We start from the raw sequence: 24,429 nt of genomic DNA, 5'->3' as shown, positions 1-24,429 counted from the left end.
TTGTCGGTAAGTCTCAATATTCCCATCCTTTGGGCTTTATGCTTTAACACATTTGGCAATAAATTGGAGACAAAACAACAACAGTAGCCTAGTCAGTTGGTGTTGGAGTGGGAAGTGAAAATCAGAGCTTTGAAGATCAGAGAGAGTGCAATAAAAAGAATAGGACTTGTTCCTGATAAGGAAGGAGAGATTTGGTCACTGTTCCTTATCACAGACAGTTGCTCGTTTATCAAAAACACTAGGGTGTGTGCTGGAATTCGCAGAATTTTTTAAGTGTTTTAAAGGAATCTATTTTTAATTGAAATACAAGAAAATGTGTATTCCCTATGAAAAATGTATACGAATAGTTGTCCTTAGTATTCCCTTTGCTAGCAGGATAATGTCAGCTGCAGCACACAAGTGCACTAATATATGCTTAAGACTTCAGGTGGATGGTACTTAATGGGGTAGATATCCCCAGCTGAACCTTATCATGTGAAGACGTAGATACAGTTACAAGCCACATTTCCTTTCTAAGATTAATTACTAATACATTTACAATGTACCTGCAATATATTCAAGGTGATGCATCCATTTATCATTCTTCTCTCTCAAATTGCAAACCCATCAGTCAAAAGCTAACGGGAGCTGGGACATATGGCATCTCAGAGAGGCACAAGCTGCTCAGCTCCCACCAGCCCCTGGCCTGCCTCGATGCCAGGAGGGGCCAGTGAGTCCTTCTGACTGCAGAGCCTGTGAGCTGCGAATTCAAGCACACTTTTCAAGATGCTGTAGCTCCTGCTCCTTCTGCATGCTGCTTACAAGCTGTCCACGCTGTGGTTTTGGCACCCCTGAGGGATGTAGATTACTGCTGCTTTGCGTGCGATTCAGCTCTGCTAGTCTGCATAGCCTGTAAGTGCTAGTGAAGTCTCATGTACAGAGTTGCTAGTTTGGAGCTGCCGTTTCCTTTAAACTGATTCAGTTTTTGAAGTTTTACTCTGACTGCATGTTTTTATGATTATTTAAAATCCATCCCTATATATGCTTTAGTTATATCTGAATACTTCTGCTAATCACCACTAAAGCTTATGTCATAATTTTAGATGACTTACTCTACAACAAGTGAGGGATTTTTATTTCATGGGGCCCAAGCTTCATGCAAGTTTGCAAATCTATCCTGTAGTAAACTTCATACTGCCTGGTAAGACCATCTAACTGCAGCTCTTTGTATTTTTTCATCCCACATACGATGCAAGATTAGAAGTGACATGATTTCTTTGTTACCGTAAGCAGGCATTTATGCCAAATGAGGCAATCGCATCCCTTCCACTGGGCCTTCCTGTGTGCTGGGACATCATGCAGCTGAGCAGTAAAATAGATCAGGGTTAAACTTAACTGATCTTTTTTTTTTGCTGCTGGCCTACTTGTAACCAAATCCAGCTTGCCATACAGCCTAGGAATGCTTTTATAAGCACAAAAAAAAGGACAGGGCACAGGTGCAAAAACGAGCAGCTTACAGCAGAAGCAAAACCATCTCTCCCAGCCCCACTACTGTCTTATCGTGATCTAATCATGAAACTATGATACCGCCCTACCTGAAATTCCACTTATAAAATAATGTATTGGCAAGCACGGCTGTGTAACACAATCAGGCTTTCAAGTACTCACAAACTATACAAAGAGGATCAGGAATACATTTCATATGCACAAGTGATCTTTTCACCGTAACAAATCACAGCAGACAGACCCAAATTACCATATGCTCACACAAAGGTCAAATCTACCTGAAGAAATAAAAGGGACCTCAAAAGACATTTCTTAAGAGTCCAGAAATTGCTATTCATGACCCAGATTTCCACTGAAGAATTCCTGGAACTCACCATTGTCCCACTTCTCTCAGCTCATGCTTCCTATGTTCTTGTTTAAGGCTCACTATCTTTGTTTTGGTTTGTGGGTTTTTTTGTTTTGTTTTGGTTTTTTATTAGTTTTAACTTTATGACATTTTTTGAAAGTGTAAAATCACAAGAAACTCAAAGTGAGTTAAACATCTGTTGCCTGAGATTATGTAGCAGCAGAGCATGGAATTAAACCCAGGCACTCCACGGAGTCTTTAGCTCGGCTGATAACAAAACAAGGTTCTGCATTTTTTCCAACTCTTATCTAATTCCCCCCTCTAATCACTGAAACGTGCCTGCTAGGTAACTGCTGTCTGTGACATTATGTTCAGTTTAGCTTCAGTTACTGTGTCCTTCATTCAGTTGTGACGGCGGGGAGCATGAAATGAGACCTACCCTTATTCTCTAATACCAAGTTATGCAATCGGATTAAGGAGCCATCTGCAGCACAAACTGAAACTGCATTATAATCGCGTTCCTGGCTCACGCAGAACTTTGGCTTACGCAGGATCTGTGTCTCCTCGAATCATTCATCAGCCTCCCCGCTTCCCCTCTCCTCCTGCAAGCTGAAAACACATGGCAAGCGATACGGTCAAATAGTTCAGTGATTAAATCACCTCGCTCCGAGTACGGTCAGCGCCGCTTCTGAGATTTTAAAGACTCTTAGTGGCAGCTCAAAAGGAAAGCAAAACCTCACCCTTCGCTGCGTGTGTTTTGAATGTACTTGAAGACAAGCCGTGGGTCAAGGCTCGCTGCTCCTGCCGCTCTGCTGCCGGCGGCTGCGTTCTGAAAGGGCTTAATGCAAATCGCATAGTTTTGCAAAGTCTCAAAAGTAAAAACACTTGCTTCTATCAAGTATTTTCACAGTATCTATTTTAGCTAGTCGTGTGCACGGCAAGGTTTTGGTTCATCGCTAGCAAAAATAATTCTGCACGCTCCGTCTTTTTTTGTTCTTAAAAGTCACCTTTATTAACAAAAAGCCCTTTTAGCTGAACTCGCGCTGCAAATCGCCTTTGTCTTCAGAAACCTTCACTGAAGGAACGCCAGACGGGGGGGGGGCGACTACACGTGTTTCAGAAGCGGCTTTAACAAAGGCCCGAGCTTCGGTCGCTCTCGGTCGCTCAGCAGCCGGGAGGCCGCTCCCCGAGAGCTCCATCGCTCCTTCTTTCCTTCCTTCCTCCCCGGCGCCGGCGGAGCGGCCGGAGCGCCCGGTGCCTCCCGAGCCGCAGCTGGGGGAGAGATTGGGGAAAGAAAGGAGGCAGCGAGGGACGGAATCCAAGCGGAAAATAAACACCTCGTAGAAAATCCTAGACAAGCAGCCGGGCGTGGAACAGCAGGAAAAGTCACGGGGGGGTTGGCGGGCGGGCAGGACGGTCGCCGCGACCTTTGTCGGTCGAAGCGCGTTTACGCGTTCGCAGCGATCTCCGCCCCGGCGGCAGGAGAAACAACACGGGGAAGGAAAGAGGGACGAAGCCCGGCGAGGGCTTTTTAGAGCGGGCCGAGCCGCCGCTCCCGGGGGCGCGGAAGGAGCGCTCCCCACCGCATCGCATGGCGGGGCCGGGCGGTGCCCCGCGGCACGGGCAGCCCCTCCCCTGCCCGCTCCCGCCGCCGCGCGGAGCCTCGGGAGCCGTAGTTCTGCCGCGACGCCTGGAGCGGGGCAGGCGCCGGGGGCAGGGACTGCGTTTCCCGTTTTTCCCCGCGCGGGGAGCCGGCATGCGCGGCGCGGCGGGGCGGGGCGGCGGGCAGGTTGCTGTTGTTACATAGGAAACAGCTGAAGAGTCTCCACATGACAGGGGGGGAAGGAGGAAGAAGAAGGAGAAGAGGGGCGACCCGTGGGGCGCCGCTCCGGTAGCCGCGGTAGCCGGCGGGGAGAGCCCTTTGTGCGGAGCGAGCTCGGGGCGGAGCGGGGAGCGACCCCGCGGGCCGCGGCGCCTCGGCGGGGAAGTTCGGCGCCGGCCGGGACCCCGGCGCGTCCCCCCGCTTCGGCATGAACGGCTTCGGCCCCGAGGAGGCGCCGCAGCGCGGGGCGGACCCCGGCGCGGGGCTGGGCTGTGGCGCGGAGCTGCCGGCGGGGCCGGGGGGCGCCGCGGGGGCCGGGGGCGCGGGGGGGCCCGGCGCGGGGCAGCTGTGCTGCCTGCGGGAGGAGGGCGAGCGCTGCGGCCGCGCCGCCGGCAACGCCAGCTTCAGCAAGCGCATCCAGAAGAGCATCTCGCAGAAGAAGGTGAAGATCGAGCTAGACAAGAGCGTAAGTCCCGGGCGGGGGGGGGGGGGCGGCTGCTCCCACGGCTGAGCTGGTTTAGGGGCTTGCAATAAAGTTTATAGGCGTTGGGTTGGTTGGTTGGGGGGTTTTGTTGTTTTGTTACGTTGTTTTGCTGATCTTTTTTTATGCTGTTTTGCTGACCGTGTTTTTTTGCTGGGTTTTTTTTTTTTGGTTATTTTTTTTTTCTTGCCGGCGGGGAAGCGTTGTTTTTCCCTTTTTTTCGCGTAGCGCGGTGGAGTTTGGCTGGCGCTGCAGGAGCGCAGCCTGAAAGCGCTCCACCTCTGCAGGGAGAGCGCCCGCCCCTCCTGCCTGCTCCTCCCGGGGGTCCTCCCCTCCTTGCCAGCTGCCGGGGAGTCCCCCTCCCGCCCTTCCTGCCTGCTCTTGGGGTCCCCCTGCAACCCTTCCTTGCCTGCTCCTGGGGCTCTCTTCCAGCGCGCTCCCGGGGTCCCCCTCCAGCCCCTTCCAGCCTGTTCCCGGGGGTCCCCCTCCTGCCAGCTCCCGGGGTCTCCTTCCTGCCTGCTCTTGGGGTCCTCCTCCAGCTCCTCCTTGCCTGTTCCTGGGGGTCCTCCTCCAGCCGCTTCCCGGGGTCTCCTTCCTGCCTGCTCTTGGGGTCCCCCTCCAGCCCCTCCTTGGCTGCTCCCGGGTTCCCCCCCCTCCTGCCTGCTCCTGGGGGTCCTGTCCCACCCCCGAGAGCCGAGGGTATCGGCTGCGCGTCCCCCCGTGTTGTAGCTGGAGGTGGGACCGAGCGTGTGGCCGCTCCCGCCGGCCGCGGAGCCCGCATGGCTCCGTGCGCGCTAGTTCGTGCCTATTCCCGGCGCGGGCAGCGCTCGGCTGCTCCGCCTCGCGTTGCAGTGTTGCACGTCTGCCTTCGCCGCCGTATCTTCCGCTCGGCAGCCATCGGCACAGGGGGGGACACCCCGGCGGGGGCCGCAGGAGCCATCCGGGGCGGTGTATGCCCGGTACGGCGGGATTGCCCGGAGCCAAATCACTTAAAACACGCGGCGTGAGCGCTTCGCACCCTTCCCCCCTCACCCCCCTCCGCGCTTTCGGCCTATCGAGGTTTCCCCCACCTCGAAAACACCCGATCCCGTCCCGGGGGGGGCAAAAGGCAGCTCTGCCATTGACATTAAACCACGCGGCTCTGAAAATCGGGGTTGGTGCGCGCCCGAAATTCCTCCCGGATCCGTTCAAAGGGGAAACTTTTTAAAGAGAGGAAAAAAAAACAAAAAAATACCCAAAAAAGAAGAGAGGCATGTATTGCTTGACCTTGGTAGGTAGTGGAAGTGAAACGAGGAGGGGGCGGGATCTAGGTGGGAAATGAGGTCGGAACGCTGAAAGCTTGTTTATTGTTTGTTTGCTTCCCGAGTTGCAGCGAGCGGCCGAGGGGAGGGAGGGCTGCGCTGGGGCTCTGCAGCCCGTCACTGCGGAATCCTTGGATTGCAGCGTGTCCGTGTCCTCTGGGCCAAGCCGGTAGCCGTTGATCTTGTAGCACAGCCCATTATTTGGAAGAATGCAGTAGGAAAGCTTTCTTAACTCAGCTGATGTGACTGGCATTGCTGAAGGGTTGTCTGTATATGTCTGTTTGTATCGTAAATCTGGGAGAGATGGTGTCTTTCAATCAAATTCATGTATTGCTCTTCTAGGCGAGACATCTGTATATATGCGACTTCCACAAAAACCTAATTCAGAGTGTGAGAAACAGAAGAAAGAGGAAAGGCAGCGACGATGATGGTGATTCACCTGTGCAAGACATTGACACTCCAGAGGTAGCTAAATAGTTGGTTTTGGTTTTCTTTTTACTAATTGTTGTGTTAAACTTGTTCTTAGTGACTACTGAATCTGCCTAGATACAGCTTTTCCACCCTTGCAGCTCCTCTTATTTGGGGGTTTGAGGGTAAAGGGAAGACTCCTGATTCACTCGGTTCTTAAGATAGCAGAAGCTAACTGAATTTTATGGTGTATTTTCTATATTAATTACCCAGAGTAGAATGAACGAGGAGCAGCTGAGGGAACTAGAGTTGTTTAGCCTTGAGAAGAGGCTTTATTACTCTCTACAACTACCTGAAAGAAGATTGTAGAGAGGAGGGAGCTGGCCTCCTCTCCCAAGTGACAGGGGACAGGACAAGGGGGAATGGCCTTAAGCTCCACCAGGGGAGGTTCAGGCTGGACATCACAAGAAAATTTTTCACAGAAAGTGTCATTGGGCACTGGCAGAGTCTGCCCAGGGAGGGGGTTGAGTCCCCATCCCTGGAGGTGTTTAAAAGACGGGTGGATGAGATGCTCAGGGGCATGGTTTAGTGGCAAATAGGAATGGTTGGACTCAATGATCCTGGATGTCTTTTCCAACCTAGTGATCTGTGAACAAGAGTCACTAGATTATTTCTGGAGTGTCTTCTGTTTCTCTGAGAAAACTGGTATTTTCAGCTTCTTCCTTCAGCATACTACTAGAAGAGGTGCTTTACTACATATCAGCAAGATCTGTCTTCTGCAGTTGTCAGCTTGAAGGGAATTGCACATAGAACTTGGGATATAAATGTTTTGCTGCCCTGTCCCTCAGATCCTTTCCTTCTGTGCCAAATGTGCTGAAGTTGGCTCTGGCAGTTACTCCATTGCCTTAGCCACATAAACACAAAGTTTCATGGTAGTAACTCTTGGGTTTTACCCCCTGCTGGGGGAAGAGATGTTGAGGGAGCTGTGCTAGGAAGTAGTGGAGAAGGAAGGTGTTTTTCTTACTTGTTTCCTCCACTGCAGTCCAGTGGACCTCACCCATTATACAAGTGTACTACAGCTTTCAAACCTTTTGCACGGTGTAAATGGGATATACTGCAATGAAGGCTCTCTTCTTTTTCCTACATGTGCTCTTGAGTTATTTCTGCTACAGCCTGGCTTAGCGGGTGCTGTTCAGTGTGTTAATTTTGAGCAGAGGCCGTCGTGCCTACCTGGTTCCTTCTAAGAGAGACTTTTAAAGCATTCTTCAGAAAGTGCTTTGTAAGTGCTAGTTTAATGGCATCCTTATGATCAGCATCTGTGGGTACCAGCAGTGTCAGTGATGAAACTTTATGCAAGAATCCCTGCCTAACGGCATGTGACTGGTTTGAAGGCTAAGAGAGGGGATCCTATAAGAGGATTTTAAGGGATTGAGAGTAGTTTGATAATGGGCTGTGTTATTTGTCTGTTAAAAGTGTGGGATTGCTTCTTTGAAAGTTCTCTCTAAAGCTAATGTTCTCTGTGGCTTCAGGTAGCTCGCTGGAGCAGTGGTAATCACAGCTGTCCTGCAAGCCTGTTTTGTTTTTTCATGCGGGAATTACAAAACGCGCTGTAACAGATGGCTATCTCTAGAACAAGAAAGCAAGCTTTTTTTTTTTAATTATATTACTGCAGGGAAGAAAACTGCCTGGGAAGTATTTTTTCGGGGAGTTTCAGCTGGCTGTTTGGACAACAGCAGTTTGTTCATTCCATGTGATCACTGTATGTCTTAGATGCCCATTGGCTCTTTACCTTTATTTTCAACTGCTCTCCAGTTCAGTAAGGAAAAAAAATATCATTTTCAAGACTTGCGAGGCCCTCCCATTTCCATCTCGGTCATAACCATCATTACCTGTCAGAAGGGATTCTTGCAGGAGGTGGTAAGATGCTTCTGCAGTACTGGTAGCTTGGTATAAAGCTGCCGCTTCTCCTCTGTGCAGTTCTGTAGGATGTGTATTCCCCACTGTGACTTGGGAAGTGGAATTTGTGCTATGTAAACTTAAGAATACTGAAGGATACACATCTTCTGTTGTGCAAGATGGCATCACATCAAGTCTGGCCACATTACCAAGTATGCAGTAGCACGGCTGTTATTTAAATATTCTCTAGTTGAGGCTGCTAAATTAATTTAAAGTGGAAGTGAATACCTTAACCGATCTTTAATGGAGTCAGTTTGGAGAATACTATCGTAGTTGCAACTGATCTAGCAGAATTTCTCATTCAGCCTGCTTTCTCAGATTTCTTTCCCATTCAGTCATCTGACTTAAGCTCTCTTACATTGTCAAGGAGGGTGGGAGGGTAAGCTGTTGCTGGGAGAAGTGACTGATGATCACGTTTCAGGGGATTCAGAACTGAGTGAGTACTAGGTTAAGGTGTGTTTGTATCCTTAAGAGGACCTTGTGCAATTCTCTCAGCTATCAACTCGCACTGAAAAATAGTTTTGGACAACTGTGCCTGTGTGTACAACTCCTGTGTTGTGTTTTTGTGGCAGAGATATGTTTGAAGGGTAAGAGCAGCTGTTCTCTCATCAAGTGAAAAAAAAACTTTATATTCTAAACGTCTTCCTGGTGCTATTTCCCGATGCAGATGTGCAGTATCTTGCATGTAACCTGTGTAATGTTTCATGGCTGGAATTACAATATACGGGCCTTCTTTGAATCTGCTTCGTCATATATGTTGTATGAAAGTTGTTTCTAGGCTTTTGTATTAACGTGCTCAAACTGAGGAACAAAAGGAAAACTGAGAACTGTTTAAAGGACAAGAATGAGTTCCAAATATTGTCCGTTAATAAAGGGAGTCAGAGCCATGCTCTGTATCAGTAAAATGCTCTTAAACCACACTGGACCGTTTTCCTTTCTGCTGGAAGGTATGGGGTGGAGTTTTGTTTTTTGTCAAAATGAGATCTGCTGAGCTGATGGCTTATGGTTGTGTATCTGTGAGATTCCAAAATGTCTTTGAGAGGTGAACTATTAATGACTGAATCCTTTGCAGTTACATTAGATTTGTTTTTCTCCCCTCCTCCCCCTTTTCTTCTAGGTTGATTTATATCAGTTACAAGTGAACACACTTCGAAGGTACAAAAGACACTTCAAGCTACAGACCAGACCGGGACTTAACAAAGCACAGCTTGTTGAAGTACGTATGAGTGTTTGTTCCATAATAGAAAATGCAACTTGCTCTGGCATGTGGTTTTCTATACAGTGTATCCTTGCATAAAGAGCGTGTGTAATCTGGATTTTATGAGAACAAAAGGGAGCTGCTTATCTAGCTTCCTTCTTTTGCCACAGCTTCTGAGCCAAGTAAATCAAAAGTAGAAGTTCTTTGCACAGGAGGGACTCTCAACTTCTGAAAGGAGTGTATGCTGCTTAAAAATACAAAGTGTTGAATTGGAACAGTAAGATGATCTGTGTGTCTCCGAGTGTCATGGAACTGTGCATTTGTAGTCTGTGCATGTCTCGCCTTTACCAGAAGCGTCCTAAAGTGTCCTCTGAGAGGTAGCAGTGGAGTTGTACCAAGGTTCAGACTTTGCTTTTAAAAGCTAGTTACTGCAAACATATGTCTCTCTATATGTAAAGTGCAGAAACATGAAAAATGGGCTTCTATTGGTAATTAATTCTGTTAATTAAAACCACTGAGATCTGCAACTAAAGAAACTGAACTTTATGAAATTAGTTTTTTTTCTTACCGATATATCTAAAAGTGCTGAAGCTATGTGTAAGTACAGCTGTATGTAAGTGTCTTTGCTGCATGTGAATTTAATTTTAAAGGAATCCTTCCTTGCTGCAAAGATGCAGTTAGAGCATGCAGGTGTAAATACGTGGGAGTTTTTTCACTTCAGTATAGTGATACAGTCAGTTGTACCTCAGTGCAGACGTTCTGTTGGTGTGTCCCTTAATCTGCATGGATTAGAGGCAGGGTTCTTAAATGTGTGGAGATCTCAAGGCTGAGTTATAAAAGAATATTGCTGCTGCCACTGTGATTAAGAATTTAAAAACTGGTTTTCTGTTTTCTTACATGTGAGCTGAGGTGGAGTTAGCTCTTGAGTCGTTAGGGCTAATTTGAAAAAGCACAAGCAGATTTTATTCTGCAAAACTAATGTTTCTAAAGGTCTGCTTTAGGTACATCTTGTAAGATATTGTGTTAGCTTATGCTTCTTGTGCTGCTTGATATGAATAGGCGAAGATTCTGTCATGTGCTTCGTTTGATTTGCAGGTATTTGTGATATGTAGCTGCAGAACTTTCTTTAATTACACTACATGTGATTCATTCTAACCTGTCCTAAAGTACAACAGATACTCCTCTAGCTGTTATTTAGGAGTCTACTTTAAAAGACTGTCAACTGTTTCTCTGAATTTATGGAGGATGGGGTTTAGAAAGCTTTCTAACTTGCTAATTATGCTAAACTTGTACCCTGTAGTAGTTAAATAAGCAGTTCTGTGTTTCTCACTTCCGCTTGCTATTTTTAATCTACCAAATTATTCTGCAAAAAGACAGAAAACAGGCTTGGCAAGTATAATGTATTTTGAGTGCTTACTTTTAAAGTTGGTGTTCATTTTGATGAAGGAAGAGACTTCTGAATTACAGAAGTGACTTGAGAACTGTTTGGAAATTATTTCAGTGGTTACAGCATGGTGAATTTTCATCATTCGTATCTCTTTCAAAGAGCTGAATGTTCAATTACAATTCTTCACTCTTGTATTGTCTTAGCTGTTTCTATACGTGACTTGATACAGATATGCAGCACGCTCCCAGCCTCAATAATGAACAGTAGCATCTCATTTCTGTGCTGTTGCTCTGATGGTCTGTAGTCATTACTTGCTTGTTTTAAGAACTCTTGGTTTGTTTTTTTTTTAATTCCTGAAACCTTTCTAGGCATTTTACTTAAGAGATGAGGGTACGATCTGCTATGTTTGGCTCATACGAGGTCCGACACAAAAAGAGACTCTGCCTGTAACTTCATTTAACAAATTAAGAAAATCAGCTATAATCACCTTAAAGACAAATCCCTTCTGAATTAACACACAATCGTGTAGGATGCTGCCAATGTTTAAAGCAAAGCAATTCCAGAGATACATTGTTTTTGCTTTCACATCATCTACCAACAAAGCATGGATTCCTTTGAGTACTAACTTGATCTTTGGGAAGAGGGAGCCGGGTTTGTTGACTAGGGTGGGTGCTGAAGCGCAGTGATGATGTTATTAGCTAAAAAACGCTTCACAGACAAAAGCATTGTGGGGTGGCACGTGCTGACATTTTTCCAACCAAGAGTAAGATAACTATATTTGAACATGTGTCCATTCATACAGAGTGAAGCAATAGAGTTGAGCCTTGCTTCACTGTGACAGGTTAGAATATGTTCTATAATCATCTCTATACTGCTCCCCTACCACTTGGCTCCCAAACTGTAGGGTTAGTCGTGGATTTTTTGTGTCAGACCTCATAGTTCTCAGTAAAATGGTTCTTGTTCTACCTTTTTTGACTTCAAGACTTTTGAAGAGAGGTAGGTTTTAATTTATTTCTTTTTTTTTTTTTAAGCTGCTTGATCAGGCTTCTAAACTTTGTTTAAGGTAGTCAATTTAAGTCTGAATCTTTGTTTTCTAACCTAAGAATGGTTATTTAATTCCCTTGCATTCTTTCTTTGTAGATAATTGGCTGCCATTTTAGGACAATTCCAGTGAATGAAAAGGACACCTTAACATATTTCATCTACTCGGTGAAGAATGACAAGAACAAAGCAGATCTAAAGATGGATAGTGGGGTTCACTAGACAGAAAAGGTTGGGACTGAGACTCAGGCCGCAAATCAAAAGACTGAGGGTTTTTGTTGGTATGCAAAAGCTTTCTTTGTAATTTTTTTTCCCCAGGGGGTTTGTCTCTGTTTTGTTTTTTTTTTCCTAACTTCGCTGATTTGTTTGAAAACCATCTCCTATGAAACAAATTTCCTCAGCAAAAGTATTTTAAATAAATATTACTGATACTGTTGCTCAAGTGGGTGTGTCTAACTTATTTAGTAAGTTACTTGTACCTAATAGTTAAGATTTCACTAATTATGTAATATTAAAATATTTTTCAATTAAAGTGTGACAAGGATGTATCTGTGAATGTACTTCAAGTTCTCATGATGCAGTGCCTTTTTTGTGGGGGAAAAAAAAAAAGCTGTAGCAGGGTTCTTCTTCCTAAGGTAAAAGGCTCTAAAAGACAGTTCCAGTTGTTAGCTGGGCAGAAATGGCTGAATAACATTTTCTTTTTTCCCCTTTGGAAACAAGAATTGACGGGGACTTTGACTGTTTATTCATCTTGTCATTGCTGGGGTGTGTGCTTCCAAGCACCGAGGCCTTCCTGCTCGTATGTTAAAGTGGAAAAAAAAAATGCAGCTCTTGAATTTCAAAGCTGCAAGTATGGATGAAAAGACTGCTGCAGCTTACTGTGCCGAAAAAATCCTTCCGCTTGGTAAGAAATCCTTTAGCTGCTGTCTTTTCCATTTGTCTGCATAGACTGTAGCTAAGAACTTAATTGAAGACTGATGTGGAGTCTGTACTGGGTCAGTATGGTATATTCCAGTAGACATACAATTTCTATTTCATTGCATGCATTAGCTCAGGCCTGTTAAACAAATAACCAACCGCAACAACAAAACACCAAAATGGAACCAAAGCTTATGGTAACTTGGAAAAAAAAAATATCAACCAGTGCTTTTGCTTTTAATCGAGTATCTTAAAGTCTGTTGAAGATAATACTGCGAATGGCTTCTTGTGTAGTCCACTGTTGTGGCAGTTTAAATGTGTGGTATATGGAATGCAACTTCTTTCTGCTTCAAGTTGTGCGCATACACCAAAGAAAAGGTAAGGGGAAAAGATTTTTCATCTTAAAGCAGAGAGGACATGGCTTCAGCTTGTTCAGTTAGCATTTTTTGCAACCCTTAACCTTGCCAGATGTTTAAAGGCTTTTTCTTAATTTGGGGAAAATGAGAAAGCAGTATTTCTATGGTCTAAATTCCTCACTGTTTTTTGAAAACTACTGCTTTGCTCGTATCACTGCAACCAAGATGCTCCTCTTTGCTTTTTTGACCTCTAATCATAGAAAGGTTTGGGTTGGAAGGGACCTTAAAGATGATTTAGTTCCAACCCCCCCTGCCGTGGGCAGAGACACCTTCCACTGGATCAGGCTGCCCAAGGCCCCGTTCAACCAGGCCTTGAATATTTCCAGGGAGGGGACATCCATAATTTCCCTGAGCAACCTATTCCAGTGTCTCACCACCATCGTCATGAAGAGTTTCTTCCTAATGTCTAATCTAACTCTTCCTCCTTCCAACTTAAAAGCGTTCCCCCTCATCCTAATACTACATGCCCTTGTATAAAGTCCCTCCCTATTTTTTTTTTGTAGGCCCCCATCAGGTACTGGAAGGTCTCTGTAAGGTGTCCCTTGATCCTTCTCCACGCTGAACAATCCCAACTCTCAGTCTGTTCTTATATGGGAGGTGTTTCAGCCCTCTGGTCATCTTTGTGGCCCTCCTCTGGGCCTTTTCTAGTAGTTCTGTATCCTTATGTTGAGAATTCCAGAGCTGGATGCAGTACTCCAAGTGGAGTCCTGTGAGAGTGGAGGAGAGGAAGAGAATCACCTCAACCTCCTGGCCACACTTCTTTTTGATGCAGCCCAGGGTATGGTTGGCTTTCTGGGCTGCAAATGCAAGTTGCTGGCTCATTTTGAGCTTCTCATCCACCAGCACCCCCAAGTCCTTCTCTCCAGGGCTGCTCTCAATCATGTTGTTCCCCAGCCTGTATTGAAACTGTGGATTGCCATGACACTTGCATAGAACTGAATGATGATAAACCCTAACCTCAAACTGGCTGCCTTCCCAGTAGCTCTCAGTGGGCTGATTTCTTTCACTTGCAGTGTCTTACGAATTTCCACAATAAAGTTCTGTGGTGTTGGCCTAAGTTCAAGATGGTTAGTCATATCTGCTACTGGCAGCTAAAATTGGTATTTCTTTGAAAATATGTTTTAGTGCCTATTTCACTTCATTTGACTGTAAGGGAATCTGCTAAATATCCTTTCTACAAATTCAGCTTGTCATCTTCAAAGCAAGTGCAGCCAGGGAACCGGGCCGTGGATAAGACACCTCAAGAAGAAAGGTTTTTTTTCCCTTGAGTGCCTGGAAGGAGTGGATATTCTCACCTAGACCTGACAGGACCTGTAGAAGAAACTTTGGGAGGGACGAAGAGTGTGGAGAGAAACAAAAGCAAGCTTGAGCGTGCGGTCAGTATTGAAGTAGTAGGCTAAGTGACCTTATCCTGCTGTATGTGCAAAGCAGCAAATTTTTTCTCCAGCAGATTATGAATTTTCCTTAGCTCAGAGTGGTGAGAAGGAAATAACAGAAAATATCTATTAACTTTACTACCCAGATATTGCATCTGCCTTAATTTTTTTTGCTACTGCTGCTTTGGAAAGCTGTGAATGCCAGGCATATGCAACACGGTTCACATAGAAACTAGATGGCACTACCCACAGAAGTTACATGCCCTTATTACTGCTAGAAGCTTATAGAGGATTTTGCACAAGAGCGGATACCATATGTTTTCCTAGCAGAGCGCTGACTTTGGATATTTTGACTGTGTGTTACCAGATTTATGAAGGGTTTTTTTTATCCTTAATTGATGATTTGGTAGGAAGCCCAAATGACTCAGGAATAATTACACAAACTAGACTAAAAAAGCCTGGTGGAGCAAACTGTTTGTTTTAACAGTCAGTAGCCTAAGAATTACTTGACAAAAATAGTACACACGGATTTACTTGAAATATTTATTATTAGCTGTGTATAATCACCCCCCTCCCACACTAGCCAACCCTCGTTTGCTAACAGACAAAGAAGGTCATCATGATATTTCATACTGCTTATGAAGTAAGTCTGGTAATGTGGTGGTAGCAGTTTTCATGGTATAATGGTGTAAGATAATTAGGTTAACAGTACGGTTTTTGAGTGGAAGACTAAATAGTTAACTTCAGTACTATATACCTTCCATGTGCCTGACTTGATAACTAAAGAGTTCTTATGTGTAAGGCAATAAGTCAGGCTTACTGCCTGTAAGCCTGGCTTGTTCAGGTGGCTTTCCTTAAACTTTCAAAGGGATGTAATTTTTTGGCAGCTTTTCTCTTACATTGCAATTGATTTGGGCAGGTTTTAGGAGGCAGCTGTATATCTACAGCTTAAGTAATGATACCTCTTAAACATTAAGATAATTACTTCTAATATTTTGAGATACCCCTTTGTAGTCACTTCCCTAGCTGTTTCCTTACCAGGCTAGCCTAAAAAGTCAGTATTCTAACTAAATTCTGGGATACTGTGTTTCAAACGAGGCTTGATTATAAAACTGCTGAAGTAAAGATTTTTTTTGTTGCCATAAGAGGTATTCCATCACTCCTATCCTCTTTAGATGTCTTTCTAAATATAAATATACTGTTGTAACTATTCTAGTATTTTAAATTTTCATTGTTAAGATTAAGCAATTTAAGGTTTTATGAATTGCATTGTTAACACAGTTGACCATTTAGACAAAATTAAGACCTAAGTGTGCTTTAGTACTATTAATAGGAGTTTTGACCTTTTTTCCCAGTGGAATTTCAAATACAAATGGTGAAAGTGTGCCTTCCATGTATGTTAAGATGCCTAAATCGAATGTGGGAGTTTGCAGAAGTGCCGAGGACTGAGTAGCTTCAGCTTAAAACAACGTTAACTGTGTGATGGTATTCAAGCAATAGGAAGCTGCACTGCTGTATTTTGGTATTTGAGTCACATTCATAATGATATGAAGGCTTAAACTTGAAGTTTCTTCATTCAAACTAGCTGAAAATGTTGAGCTGAGTAACAAGTTAGGCTTTTCTGGCAGATCCATTAGAGCTTCTGAAGTCTTTACAGCATTGTCAAAAGTAGATCAGCTACCAAATGTGAAAGAACTTCTTGCATATTTGAGATTCCAGAAAGGTATAGAAAGGAAATTTTTCTACAGGGTAAAAAGAGGCACTGCCTTGTGGTTAGAAAGGAAGTTTTTGTGTTGGCTTTTCCCCTTGAAAAGATTATTACATGACTGTAGAATGATGTTTGTTGTCTTCACTGGCTGACTTGATGTCCGTTACTGATTGTTGCAGGGGATCACAAAAGATATCTTTGGTCCGAAGAAAATATCCCTGAAAGATATTATTAGATATTTAAATAATTAGATCATTTCTTTAGCAGAACTTTAATGTGACATGCATTTCCAGTTGTGGATTTCTTTAGCTTATGGTGGGATTACTGCGTTTGTGAGTTGTCCTTGTGGCAATACAAATATAACTGTAGGTCTGCATGAAGATACTGCATTTTTACCTCTGCTGACCTGGTTTGGAAGTGATGGTCAACATTTTCACTGACTAACCAGAGTGCTAGGAATCCACACTAGTATTTTAGCTTTGAGAAAGTAATTTACCAAATGCATTATATTATAAAAGTAAAGACCTTTAGCATGCACATGCATATTGCTCAGTGCAGTTTGTCCTGAGAGCAGACCTGCAGAGTAGGTCTTCTGTACCTCAAGACGGTTGAAGGAAGACCTCCTTATGTATTTCTATCATAGTAAGAGGCTTTATTAGGCTGCTCAAAGCTTAGAGGTTGAAGCTGGCATCCCAAAGTGTGCTTCAGGGTGAGGATACCATATCTGGTTTTAGGGAGGGTAAAATATGAAAAACCTACTTAAACTCTGCTTTCAATTTGAATGTGAGGTTTCTGGCTTTAAAAGTCATTCCTACTCGGTTCGCATCTAGTCCCCTACAGGCGTGCCTAAAAGTTGCCTTTTATTCGATTTTAGGGGACTTGAGAAACCTTGGTGGTAAAAGTACGCATAAAAAGGCATTTTTGCTTGCCTATATAATGCCATCACATTTTATAGTCCCTGAAGTATTTGTAAGTTTGGAAGTGTTGAGATTTTAATCTAAATTTCCTGAAGTAAAGGTGTTGTTGGAAAGCTGAATAAAATAATATGTCTTAATACATTTTATTACTTCAAACCAGTGCAAGCTGGTGGTGTTTATTAACTCAGTGTTCGTTGGGATGTACATTCTTCCTGTAAAACAGCAACCAAAAAACCCATGTTCAGTGATAACTTCACTGTTCAGCTTTGTCAGCAGTGCCCGTGAGCCAGAGAAGTGTTGATGTTCCTGTGCTAAATCCTTTTCCTCTCTTGCAGGCATTTGTGAACCTGTTTCCCCTTGTTTGCTTTCACATTTAAAACTGTCTTTTCAGAATCATTTATTCAATGGACATATTTGCACACACCTTAGAATAGCAATATATAACTCTACAGTGGAAATGAAACCGAATGGTTTTGATTATGGTCCTGAAAATATCTTCATTACAAAGTGCTGTGAATAAGCATTTGAGGTAGATGTCATACTTAGTTTAGATCAAACTGAGTCCAGAATTGGGTGATTCAAATGCTAAAGTCCCTATAATAAGACATACAGATTTACGAAATATGTGAAGCATGTCTTAGGTTAGCCCTGAAAAACCGAAAACTGGCAGCTTATCGGGTAATTGGCTATATCTTGATATAATTTCAAACCATCTGAAGTGATGCATTTCTCTAAAATGATTGCTTATTACTCTGGTGGAAATTGTAAAATGATGGAAATGTAATGGGTGACCATAGCTTGCATGAAATTAGTGTGGTCTTACTTTGGGCAGCAGAGCAATTCATTCAAGTTGCAGTAACAGATCACCTTGCAGCCCTTCCCTTCCCAAAAGTGATCTTGCAGACCATCATCAATTTGTCGAAGGTTCTCTGTGCCTTCAGGGATGTTGTGACAGCTGTGGTCATTGAGGGCCCTCTTGTAACAAGAGGGGCGCTGGGAGGGCACTGCAGGGGTGCCCAGGAGGGAGCTCAGCAGAAGCAGCGCCGAGACTATCTTCATTTTTGCGAAGCTTCCTGCAGCAGGGTATTAAAGAGAAATGAGGTATGTGACACAGGTATAGCTGTTGAACAGATTTCTCTCCCTAATTTTCTTTCTGGCTTGCAATTTTCTGTTTTTTTCCTGTGAACTTTTGGAGGTTTGAGTCTCTGTGCTGGAGAGTGTTTTCTCCTAGGAGGTAAATAATATTGCAGCAGAATGGATATTCATTACTTTCTGTACAACCTTGGGAATCCTCTCATAGGGAATTGAGGCTTCTGTTGCTGCCAGTTTTGTTATTTCTTTGGCCTCTCACCTTGAGAAAATTGCTTTGAGCTGGCTGTGTTCTCTCGATGGTGTGTATGAATGTATTGATTGCTACCAAACCAGGGAAAAATGTCCGGTTGTGTTTCCTTGCTTTCCTGATCATCTTGCCTGTTGAAACAAGGGGCACTCGTACAAGATTAGTAGCGTCTCTCTCCATTAAAGTTTTGGAAAAACTGCCTGCTGAATCCTCAGTCATGGACTACTCGAGAAACCGAAGCATCAAAGAGGAAAGGAGTCTGAAGCTCTCTGCAGTGCTGTCAGGGACAGTAGTCTCTGTGATTCCTACATTGCAGACTCTGTATGACACAGCATTGCTAAGAATTCTCCCTATTTTAAATCTTTTTTTGTGGTACTGCAACCTGTTTAGCTGAGTCTTGCTACAGGAGGTCATTGTGATAATTGATGATGCTTTTTGAAAGATGGGATAAATTATCCCTTGCACAACTCTGCTGTTGGTAAGTAGGCTTTCCGTCATCTGCGTGAACTTGTTTAACTCTACCTCTGCTGTTCTGTGCTGCTTTGTACAGAAACTCACCATGCCACAAAGCTTTGGATAAGGCCCTTGAACTTGCATTCACTTGTGAAGTAGCATATTGAACAATGCTTCTACTTAGACTGTTTTGATATTGGGAGAGAGAGTGTTTTACTGTTCCTTATGCTTGAATGTAAAGGGTCTGATACCTTATATTGAATTTAGGTAGAAATTCTGCTCTTATAACTAACGTAAAGCAATGGCCAGATCTGCCTATTGAAGTCTCCCTGAGTGCTCCTCACTGTCCTTCTGTTAGCCTGAAGGAAGATTTTGCTGCCCTTCATCCTGTTGGCACTTCAGAGTCAATTCCTCAATGCCATGTTGTTGTGGGCTGGTTCTAGTCTTTCTTGTGGGGCTGCAGAATAGAGGAGTCTAGACTAACTCAAGAATAACTCGGCATAAGGCAATGTCTGACCAAAGAATATCAAAGGCCAAGTTAAGATGGCAAAACTGCTATCTAGACAGGGGAAAAAATAAGGCATGCTAGCTATAGGAGTTGGATTAGTAGGGTCCCACGTGGGTTACTTTGTAAAATTATCAAGAAAGTTGTAAAGTTAATCACCCTTGAAAAACAAACAATAAGCTATTAGACCTATAAATTTGCTGTACTTTATAGTAATGTTTCCTGGGTAGTTATATTGCCGCCATAGCTATCTTGCTGATCTTCCTTTTCTTCAGCCAATGTATGACATATTAGAAACTAGGAGAGAAAAACTGGGTATTTGGATTCATATTAGGGATAAAATACTATACCTCAATGCTCTTTGCTTATATTTTTCCATAATATTTAGTGAAAACTTGTTTTGAACACCAGTAGCCAAATAAAACATTACGAAGCAAACAATATATTAAAGAACATGATTGAAGTGAAAATAAACTCTTGTGCTTTTTGTTAATTTCTGTTGTAGAAGCAAAGTTCATTGAATGATTCCTTTTAGTTTCCATGGACTTGTATATGAACTTTTGAATAGGAGACTCCTATAAACTACAACTAATAGAGCCTTGGGGATCTATTTTTTAATTACCTTAGAGTCCAGTCTTGAGTAACATACTGTCTTTATTAGTTTTAGACCTCAAAACTTCTTCTCAAATAAAGTAAACATTGTTCTAACTTTGCCTGCTGATTTTTAGACTGAATTAAAGAATCTATATTATAATAATGGTTTTATTTTGTAGGGGTATAAATGCTGTGGTTATGAAGGTTCTGCTCGAAGAAGTGTAATGCTTAAAGAGAACAAGTTTGTTTGTACTATGCCTTAGTAAATGCTGATGTCAAGGAGTACAATTTAATATTCTTTTGTTTAAATAATTGAGCTTAATTATTTAAGTTTTTAATGGAAGAAAATTTCCATGAAAGATAAATTTGGGAAGTGGGGGCTTATGTCTTTGTTTCCTATGATGAGATTATTCTGCCAGTTCTTCCCCTGAGGATGAGGCATTCATCATGTCTTACTCTTGTGTAGATTTTTTTTATTCCTAATAATTCGAGTGATCCTTCCCTACCTGGACTTCAGCTGGAATGCTCATTTAAATCTGTTGCCAGCTGTCTGTCTACTCAGAATTCATAGGAACTCGTTCTGTCCTGAAAATGGGCAAATTTTCTATAACCTGTCAAATTTCTGAATTCAAAAATCACCGCCTACAATTTAAGGTAATTCACTCCTTGCTTTGAAGTATAGCAGGATATGCTATAGTGAGAGGGTTTGTATGGGTGACTGCCAAAATCAGTATTAGCAAAGTCAATATGCTGCTGAGCTACAGGCAGACAGCTTCACTAACAGGTCAGTTATTCATCTTACCAATGCTCAGCATTGCTATTATACAGAAAAAATATTTCTTTTATTATAGCTTTATTTCTGCTTAAATATTTTCTCTGGTTTTGGTTTTGGTTTTTTTTTTCAGATCATGACTAAAAGGAAACTTTTAGTCAAAATATCTTTCTTCAGAAGGTTATTCCTTTCCTATGGGAATGGTCCCTATTTGTAGATGAAAGATTGCCAAGGGCCTGAAGTGTATCATCTGCTTCCTGCAAAGGATCGATGCTGATAAACTTGGCAGACCTGCCAAGCTAGCAGTGCCGATCATGCTAAGCCTGACCACATTGCTTTATAAAGATTATATAATTTCAAATTCTAGCAGGAGTAAAGCCATATAAAAATATTTAAAATTAGCTCTTGCATTTGCCTAAGTTCTTTTCAATGAATTATTTTGGTTACTCTGACATGGTTTGAGACCAAGTGCAGCTGGGTTAACAAGTGCTTTGAAATAATTTGGACTTATGTGTAAAGAAAAAGGTTAGTTTGGGAATTTACACAGTGAGCCAGGAATCAGTACTATCCCTGCTCATTCAGCTGAGGGGATTTGAATTATCCTGCCAGGCAGTTTGGCACCATATAGTCTTTGGATCTGCTAGATGTGGTGTTAGCCAGAAAAGACCAAAGAGAAAAATCCAAGTTTCAGCCTCCTTGTCTGAGAACAATGGGGTAACATTTGATGAGAAGTAATGCCCTTTGAAGATCACATGATATTAGTTGGAGTTCAGGTGTTAGAAATGGGATAGAAACAGGGAAAATTGAGAAATAGCACAAAATGTGTATTTCTGCACCTCCAGAGATGCTGCATATTTGGGAAAAGATTAAATATTTGCAGTTTGGTCTATCAACCATTAAATATACTCTTCAGAGTTATTAAGTAGGCTGCATCTCCAGCTACTTAATGTTGCAAGGAAGGGATACATTAATTAGTACGCTTTTGGTGTATGATACTTACCAATCTGTCCTGTGGCATATGCTCAGTAAACAAGTTGCACATAAAGTGAAGCAAATTTAATATATATTCACTTCTTGATATGCATTGAGGTTCAAGACCTAAAAATACCTCTTCCAAATAAAATGCTTTTTGTTGTTTATTTCTTTGTGAAGTTTCTCTCTTGGAAACAGTTAAAAAATGTGTGTTAGTGCATAATGATTAGGTCCATCAGTGCATTCCTAATAATATTAGTTATGCAGCTTTTGCGTACTGATTTCTTTTGATGAAGTTTTTTCCACACAAAAAGAAAATTCCTTCAAATGTATTTTTCTTGAACAGTTGGTTCATTGTAAGAACAGCAGCTAGTCCACTGAGGATGAATTCAGTGAATTACTGCTCTGTAATTATCATCGATACCATGATTCTTTCCAGAAATTGTATTCTCATTAAAACCAACTTAGTTTCCTTAAAGACAGCAATTCATAGTGAAAACACCTCTCTCCAATTCTGCAATGTTATTGAGCACTGGAATGCAATATAGTATGTTTAATGACTTCAGATGTTAATGTGTAGCATCCAGCTTTGAAGAAGAGCAAGTTAGTGAAAGGATTATCTTTAGCTGGATCATATCCACACATCTGCCTTTAATAGTGTCTCTTTTCTACAACATAACTACATCTCCCAAACCTCTCCTGCATGTTCCCATATATATTTCTAGTTCTGAACTTTGTACCTAGCATTAGCAGAACAAGTGAACAAGGATAATTTCAGGAGCAAGACGTACCTTTCTCTTCTGCTTCACTCCCTTTCTCTTTCTTAGCAGCTGTACCTTTTCAGATGTATCCGGAGAGAGCAAGAGCTAGCGGAGATGTGAAGAAGGAGGGCTGACGGGAGCTGCTATACAAACAGCCCTTTGTTCGTCCTGACTTCGGCCCGTGACTGACACGCTCCCTTCTCCAGCAAGGGGCCAGAGGATGGGTTTCAAAAATACCTCTTTCAGTCACTGCCAGCCTAGAGTAGGACAAAATAAAGTAATGTATCCTTCCCAACAGGAAACTACTTGTTCCTCCAGGATTGATGAGAAGGTGTCTCCTCAGAGAGCAAAGGGGAAGAGAAAATACCCTGTGGAATAACTGTGTTTTGCTGTGGAGCATGAGTAAGCTGTGGGGAGTGGGAAGGAGTGAGCTACTGGGATTGTACAGGCAGAAGAATGTGGTTGCTGGGCAGATGCATTATTTTGCATTGGATGGGAAGACCAGATCTTGCCAACAATCTCATGCAATATTTTAATTCCAGACTTTGGATTCTTTCAGTTTTTTGAAATGGAAATAATAAAAATCCTGTAATTACTTTAATCAGACTGCTAATGCAGCATACTCAATGATGCCAGGCATTGAGTTTCTTACCCAGCAAAGATTTAATCAAGAGGTAAGTTATTATGTTGGACAGTATTTCAGAGAAAATTATCTTAGACTAATATAACTAATGAAATGATCTGGTATCATAAAAACACATGATGAGGTTCTTCAATGGAATTGAACTATTATGTATTAATAAGAAAGTGGTCTTGAGGGCAAAGTGTGTCTCCTCATTCTACTACGGCCCTTCTGGATCTATATTGTAATGTGGATAGGGAAGTATGATTGCACCTTAGCTGCAGAGCTGTAATTTTTGCGCTCTCTAGTCTGTGTTGCTTTGATTCTTTTATTGCTTTGGAAGTGTTTTTCTATACCTGTTGGGCTGCTTCTAGTGTAGAGGTGTGTTAGGAGTATGAAAAGATGCCCCTGCTCAGCTGCCTCAATTTACAGCTTCATGTCTTGCCGCTTATTCAGCTTGAGGGACCATTCAGGCTCACATACCAGAAGTAAACTTGGGTCCCCGAAAGAGTTGCATGTCCCTCCTGCCGGCTCAGCAAGGATAGCAGCAAGGGACACAGATAGCGAGAACCAAACCTTTTGAAACAGAGCCCACTTACTTGTGATGGTCCCATCCATCGAGGTATTCCTCCTCTCTGCTGGAGATGGGCAGCTGGGACAGCAGGATGCATCATTGTACCTCTACCTCTAATTCACCTTAGAAATGTCCAGCAGGACGTTTTTTACCACTGCTGTTATGGACATGGCAACCTGAAAGGAGAGGGAGGAAGTAGCTCCAGGCAGCTGCTGGCAGAGCAGGACACCCTTGCCTTTACAGAGTGACAAAAGGCCTGGTGCTGACTCTGCTTTTCTGCAGAAATTCTTTTCTGGTGTGGGTGCTGACCGCGGCAGTCCGTGCCATAAATGAGGTTATCCTAATGCCTCTGAGAGTACGCACCGTAATGTGGGAAGACGCTGAGACCCTGATGCGGATGGAAATCAGCAAGATGCTGGCTATAAGCAGGGATAAAATTCAGAGGAGAAAATGAGAGCATATTGTTCTGATGCTCTGAATTTGGATGCCTTTTCAGTTAATTGCAAATAAATTTTGATATGAATGACTTGAAGATTTTCTCAGAAGTTGTAAGAAAATCGAATTAGGATTATTCCCTTGCTGACCATTTTAAGTTGTCACATGTTTTCCAGGAAGTACCTGTATTTCCAGAACTCATTTTGCTTCCTGAGGAAGCCCTGTTTGGACAGTAGTCCAGTGGACTGATAGTTTTGTTTATAAAGTAATGTGTGTGAAGATAGGTTTTTTGGGGGATATATTTTGCTGCATTTGAGAAAAGATAATTCTAACAAAGCTGGTGTTTTGCTGGTCATTTTTTTCCCTCTCCCTTGATAGCTCCATGTATAATGTTTTCAAGGAACAGGAGGAAATTTTCTTCCTCATGATGCTGCTTCAGAGTAGAGACTGGAAATAAAATTGGGATTTGGAGGAAGCCAAGGCTTTAGGGAATTTCAGCAGGGAAATGCAAACCAAGACTAGGTCGGAACAACTCTCTGAGGTCTGAAAAGTGAGGTTTATGGGACAATGCATTGAAGGGCAATGCGGGTGGCTTGGGAGGGATCAAAGTACAAAGCTGTACTTCCAGATCTTACCTCCTTT

At 42.9% G+C, this 24,429-nt stretch overlaps 2 protein-coding genes across 3 annotated transcripts; one reads left to right on the top strand and one right to left on the bottom strand.

Moving 5' to 3' along the window:
* The first annotated feature begins 3,629 nt into the window (after nucleotides 1-3,629).
* On the top strand, nucleotides 3,630-11,861 carry SAP30 (Sin3A associated protein 30). The gene is made up of 4 exons (XM_054065149.1): nucleotides 3,630-4,119; nucleotides 5,778-5,900; nucleotides 8,917-9,015; nucleotides 11,525-11,861. The coding sequence occupies exons 1-4, from the start codon at nucleotides 3,862-3,864 to the stop codon at nucleotides 11,645-11,647; spliced, it is 603 nt and encodes a 200-aa protein (XP_053921124.1). The 5' UTR covers nucleotides 3,630-3,861; the 3' UTR covers nucleotides 11,648-11,861.
* A 480-nt stretch (nucleotides 11,862-12,341) lies between these two features.
* On the bottom strand, nucleotides 12,342-22,325 carry SCRG1 (stimulator of chondrogenesis 1). 2 transcript variants are annotated; one of them, XM_054065150.1, is made up of 3 exons: nucleotides 18,114-20,443; nucleotides 17,584-17,848; nucleotides 12,342-16,061 (listed from the first exon to the last, which is right to left on the bottom strand). In XM_054065150.1, exons 1-3 carry the CDS (start codon nucleotides 18,316-18,318, stop codon nucleotides 16,007-16,009), a joined length of 525 nt encoding a protein of 174 aa, XP_053921125.1. In that variant the 5' UTR covers nucleotides 18,319-20,443; the 3' UTR covers nucleotides 12,342-16,006. The 2 variants fall into 2 exon arrangements, with proteins under 2 accessions (XP_053921125.1, XP_009564549.2); XM_009566254.2 differs by lacking the exon at nucleotides 18,114-20,443 and adding an exon at nucleotides 22,187-22,325 and having other exon boundaries at nucleotides 12,344-16,061; nucleotides 17,584-17,833.
* Nucleotides 22,326-24,429: the final 2,104 nt, after the last annotated feature.

This window comes from Cuculus canorus, chromosome 4, assembly GCF_017976375.1.
Source record: "Cuculus canorus isolate bCucCan1 chromosome 4, bCucCan1.pri, whole genome shotgun sequence".
Taxonomy (NCBI): Eukaryota; Metazoa; Chordata; class Aves; order Cuculiformes; family Cuculidae; genus Cuculus; species Cuculus canorus.
This window is presented reverse-complemented; position numbering and strand designations above follow the sequence as displayed.